The sequence below is a fragment of the Cynara cardunculus genome (genome assembly GCF_001531365.2).
Source record: "Cynara cardunculus var. scolymus isolate 2C chromosome LG 15, CcrdV1, whole genome shotgun sequence".
Classification (NCBI taxonomy): Eukaryota; Viridiplantae; Streptophyta; class Magnoliopsida; order Asterales; family Asteraceae; genus Cynara; species Cynara cardunculus.
This window is the reverse complement of record NC_037542.1, coordinates 17269396-17275524: the sequence shown is the minus strand read 5'-3', so window position 1 is coordinate 17275524 and position 6129 is coordinate 17269396. Positions and strand designations below refer to the sequence as shown.

The 6129-nt window shown below is 35.9% G+C and overlaps 1 protein-coding gene across 1 annotated transcript; it reads right to left on the bottom strand.

Moving 5' to 3' along the window:
- Positions 1–2416: 2416 nt before the first annotated feature.
- Positions 2417–5805, bottom strand: LOC112528397. Its single transcript, XM_025139414.1, has 6 exons — positions 5703–5805; positions 5564–5585; positions 3290–3346; positions 3129–3210; positions 2632–2727; positions 2417–2545 (listed from the first exon to the last, which is right to left on the bottom strand). The coding sequence occupies exons 1-6, from the start codon at positions 5803–5805 to the stop codon at positions 2417–2419; spliced, it is 489 nt and encodes a 162-aa protein (XP_024995182.1).
- Between the last annotated feature and the right edge of the window lie 324 nt (positions 5806–6129).

Sequence of the window (6129 nt, the reverse complement as noted above, 5' to 3'; positions counted from 1 at the left end):
AACATTCGGATCCTCCCTGTTTGCTATCAAGCAATTAACAACCATTTTTATTACTCCAAGGATATACAATCATATTAGATTGTATTTCAAAAGAGTTATCGAGCAAAAAAGAGCTCTACCATGTATTTAGAAAGAATGATTCAATCACGCCCTACTTAATAAAGGTTAGACAAACAAATAACCTAAACCATGACTATTGGACAAACAATCAAGAGTAAGTTATGATTTCTGTCATTGTGGTTTGTTAATAATTTTGTTTTTCATCCCTGTAGTTTAGAAATTGTAATTTTCGTCCCTATGGTTTGCAATTTATTGCTATATTTGTCCATGGACTAATTTCTACCTTTATATAGAAGGGACAAAAAACAGTAAATAATTGTAAGCCACAAGGACTGAAACAACAATAAATTACACAAACCATAGGAACCAAAAATGCAATTTCTGAACCACAAGAACAAAATTTGCAATTTTTAACAAACCACAGGGATGTAAAATTTAATTTACTCAAGAACCAATAAAAAGAATACCCATAGAGAATTGTTGCAAATCTCAAGTAAAAAAATGTATGAATTTATGAAACCAAGTATCAGGTTAATCATATTAAAGAATTTTCAAGCAAATAAGAGCGAACGATGTACAAATAAAATGTCCATGCTCAGCCATGAAAGAATTGTCTCACCAAGAAGTTCAATAAAAAAAAATTGGGTTAAGATATGATAAATCAACAAAACTCTACCATTTTGCTTGCAACCAAAAGCACTTACTTCTCTTGACCTGGAGTTTGGTTGTTTGTTGGACCATAGTTGGAAGGTGGTTGATTGCCTTGACCTTGAGGCGGAGGAGGCGGAGGAGGCTGAGAAGGATAACCTGCCGGTGGATACCCTTGCCCTTGAGGTGGTGGAGGGTAAGTGGCAGGCGGGTACCCTTGACCTTGAGGTGGCGGAGGATAAACGCCAGGTGGGTACGCTTGACCTTGAGGCGGGTACCCTTGACCATGAGGCGGGTACCCCTGACCTTGAGGCGGGTACCCCTGACCTTGAGGCGGGTAGTACATGGGAGGCGGGTAGCCCTGGGCTTGATGTTGTGGTAGAGGGTAACCGTAGTGCGGTTGTCCGTATTGAACATTGGGATGATATGGTTGATCAATTCTTGACATTTCCTGGACTGGAGGAACATCCATCGGACGCATTCCAAACTTTCCATCTCGTTTGTCCATTTCCACCTTGTGTTGTGTCTGCAAAAATAAGGTAATGGTACTAGAGTTTGACGAAGATTTTTGCTTGTCATCATAGATTTTGCATGTGAAAATATGTTAAACTTTATTAGATTACTCTCCAAAAGAGATCTTGAGGAGAGAAGGTTCAGATACACATTTAGAAGTAATGGTCCAATGGGAGCTAGTCGGGCACAAATTATCCCAGGATATCAAGTTCCTAGAGTGGTAGACCTTACCTCAGATACCATGTGAGAATATGTGGAACCCTGGATTATTCTCCAAAAGGGAACTTGAGGAGAGGAGGTTCAAACATATATTGAGAAGAAATGATCCAACAAGGCTAGACGGTACAAATTGTCCCAGAATGTCAAGTCCATAGAGTGATAAACCTTGACTCTGATACCATGTAGGAATATGTGGAACCTCATTAGATTATTCACCATGTAGGAACGTTCCAACATATATTGAGAAAAAATGTTCAAATCTAGGGACTTCAACATATTTGATCGACTGGTTAAATCTAAGGTCCCATTTGGTTTGTAGGATTGGAATTCAATTCCATTCCAATCCATGTTTGGTTTGAAGGATTGCTTGGACTTAAAAGCCTGTGATTGCATTGAAATCCCACAAAAATGGTATTTAGAAATCCCATGACGGTTGTTAGTATTTCGTGAGATTTCGTAGGATTTGTGTATAATAATGTTTTTAAAATATTTGTTTTATAGTAATCAATTAATAAAAAGGTAATTTAGTTATATTTATAAATTATTTATAAAAAATGGAATTCAATTCCTTTCAAATCCTACAAACCAAACACACCAAAGATTTCAAATCCTTCCACGAAATCCAAATCCCTCAAAACCATTCAATAAAACCAAACTCCCGCTAAGTTCACCTATCTATAGAATCTTGTAGTTTAATGAAAGTTCAACAAGGGGTGAAATCACTTAGAAAGCATGATTACAGGTTTGCTAAGTTCCAAAGAACAACAATTTCTTGCATAGAAAGTTCTTTTGGAACTGGTTTAGAAAGATTCAGCATAAATAATGAAAAATATTTGATATGGAAGAATATTTTGTCATACCTGCATGCATGTGCAAACCCTACAAAATCAAGCCACAAGATTGATACGATTTAGAATATTTGTTTTCATTCATATCGTTAACCAGATAGATCAAGTTGACGAGGGGAGGAGACAACTTACGTGCAAAAAACCAGATCAGCTAAGCAATTCAGCAACTGAGATGCATCACTGAGTTCATCGCTTCCAACGAGGCAAGCGATAATGGAGAATATACACGCAAGTTGTTGGAGGCAAACCATGCAACCCTAAGCATGAGGGAAATTGATCAAAAGATTGGTCAAGTAATTAATAATGAGGGTAAAAAAAATGAAAAGTTTCACATAGAAATTACAATGATACAGTTATCACATTTGGTTGTCTGTATGTGAAACTCATCCTGCAACATAAAGCGAGTGGATGCTACGGAATTCCCAAAGCAGCAGAAGACCTGAGGATTACAAGAACAAAAGGAAAAGCTTAATAGCAAGTTCATATGCTGGTATGCATTCAGAGTCTACATATATGTGGCATTCATCAATAACATGACAATTAGAAGATTCGAATAACAGAAATATTGATTAAGATTCATGATGATGGAGTTCAGGGCGATCTCTTGTCTTCAAGCAGACCTCTCGAAATTGTTCCTACAACTCTGTACAAAAAAACACTTGAATCTTGCCAGCCACCGCCAAAAAGTATGCTTAAATTAATCCCTGAGCTTTTAAAAATATAATACATATTGTACCTCAAAATCAACTTAAAATCATGGTAAAAGTTATTGGTAATGGTAACCTACAACTCCGAGCTTATAAGAAGCTCATAAATCTAATTATGGGTTGTTAAGCATACCTCTGTGCAAAGGCAAAATTTAGGACATTTACGTTCTCCGCACTTTCCACTACAGGGCATATATCCACCACAACATAAATACCTGGATCAGGCGATAAATGTTTAACACGATATGATTACTCTCCATAGTTTGAGTTTGGTTGATGGATAAAAGTAATTACCTCGACATATCACCATAGAGAGCTCGCTTACGAAGCAGGTATGATGCGCATGGTCCGCTGCCATTTGTAGAGTTCAAGAAAGAAGATTAGTAGGGAAACGAAACAAGTTAGAAGAAAGTATCCCCAATAACTATCTTACTTCACCCACAAGTACAGAAAGGAAACAAGAATCAACAAATAAGAAAGATGGACAATGACTATCTATATCCAAACTTGGCTGAACCATGATTTTTATTAAAAGCCAAGCATGGTTCCGCGAATATTAGGAGGGTAAAAAAACTACCTTTAGCACCATTTTCAAATTTATGCTAAAGACAAGGGTCAACGTAGTCCTGCTATTTTATATATAGAACTGGGACAAGTATTTCAAACTTGTTGGATCATGAAAACCAAATCTGACTACCATTTCAGTCAAAACAATATCAATAAATAAACACGCAAACCAACATGATTTAGCAAGTTGAGAAGTTGTTATGAATCAGGAACGGGTACCAATGTTTTTTTTTATATTCAAGAGATTACAGAGGAGAGATTGTGCTAGTCTCGGGGATTGGGCATGTTACAAACACGAGCAGGACAAATTTGTATATTCGGCCAGAAAGTGTTACTTTAACATGAGGACAAAAAGCTCATGGATGTTATTACACAATGAGAGGGTAGAGGAAGCTAATGACAATTCATCATTGTACTTGCCAAACATGTCAATTAAAATATTTATAGATAGGAAAGTTGCCTATAATTTGGTAGAACCATACAGAAACAACCTACATGATAAATCCCTTAATTTGTGTTCTTCGAAATAACTTATTTATCCATTTTCTGAGTACCAATTCTAAAGCAATCTCAAAGGAACATAAATACCCTAAACACCTGATCGATATGCATGGAAACCAATTACCTCTCCCTTACAACAGGTTACCTACCAAAATCAACTCTTCTCATAAGCAATACAAGCAGAATAGCAAAAAGAAGGCCATACAGGGTGTATATTGAATTGAGCCAAAAAAAGGTTATCGTATATGAACATTGAAACATGAAGTATACCATTAGAAAGGCATAACCACAATTCATGAAGCCATTAAGTATGTATCATGTGTGACCTGAAAGTTTGTGCTGCTTGGTTATTATACCACACCAACCAAATCCAATTTGACAAGCCACTCAAGGAAGCTTAAAGCTACAGTTGTTTACTCAAACGTCCTTATCATGTCTGATATGTTCCTTCTCTGTTTTTGTTAAAAGATATAGGAACAGATCTTGAAGAGGATCAAGCAACTAGGTTTCCCACCTCCATCTTTCATTCAACCGCAGTCTCAACCATAAACCAGGATGGCATGTAAAGGATGCTTAAGTCCATAAATCGACACCAAAAACATTTTGCAATGTTGCACAAACATAGAGAGAAGATGTGCACTTAAAGCAATGGCTCCACAGCCTCAAGGTGCTATATGGACAGGCTAACTTTATGGGACAAAAACAAGACCTTTATGATAACATCCAGTAAATAAGTTATCTAATATATAGCCACCCTCTTTGTATGTAAATTTCCTCATGCACGTCATTAATGAACTTATGAAAGAAATTCCAATGTTCTATGATGTGTCTTAACCTTTTGATTATGCTATACGCTCAAATTGTAACATATTCTTGCACCAACCTTGTATAAAACATTAATCCAATGAGCAAACTTCACTTAAAAAACTATGAAGTACCTACATTGGATGCAGCATTACGTTGATAACAACAGAGCCTGTTAGGGGAAAAACCTATGGCAGATTATGATTTTCCTTTAATTTGATTAATATGATCAAATTCCGATCCGTAAAGCTAACGAATATGCATAACATTTAAAGCCATAATCTGCTCATAACAAAACATTAATATATCATAGAATCAGAAACATAGAGTCGGCACAGTAACATATTATATCAAGTATAGCTAAGGATTAAAGAATATACTTTTTTGTGTATCTGACATATTGTGATAGTGCAAGGACTAAATTGTAACTATTTGGTTGGAAGATTGCATGGTCGTTAGGTTAGTTTCTTTTCAAGCTTTGTGACTATTTTCTGGACTATGTATACAACAGAGATTCGTCTTCGATTTTGATCATCGATGAGATTCTATTTCTTCCTTCTTGTATTTCCACGACAAACTGTTTACGTTTGCCCACAAACAAAACATTTCAAACAATCACATACGGTAAAACCATAATAGAATAAAATAGATCAAAGATCTACATTACAAAAAATCAGCGAAAAGCAAAGCTCTTACCAGAATAACGCAAAGCAGCAATCTAGAACAACACAAGACACATACACGAAGCGACGAATTAGAATGGATTTACCAAATTAATTAAGCTGAGAAATTATAAAATTGAAAACGAAATTGAGGATCAAAGCGACTAAATTACAAGGAGTATCGGCAGCCATGGTGCTCATGAGATCTGTATGCCATACATTCCGGTAGCCCTGACGGTGCTTCATTTTGTTCACCTGCTCTTCACCGGACGACATTGTTGATTCCTTTTACAGACGATTGAATTTCAAATACAACGATGATGAATCTGATCGAAATGTCGAGTTTTTTCACAGTCGATCGAGTTAGAAACCAATTGAAGAAGCCCTAAGCGTCTGATTTCGATTTTACGATTGATTCTGATTACGGGAAATCGAAACTTTTTACTCAGAAGCGAGAGATGGAATTTGCGAAAAATACCCCTTTATTATTTCACGTAAAAAATTTAAAAATAAAAAATTAGAATATTTTCTATAATTTTCCAAAAATAAACAACAAAAACATAATTTTTCTAAAAATATTTAGTGGGTGTTTGGGGTTAT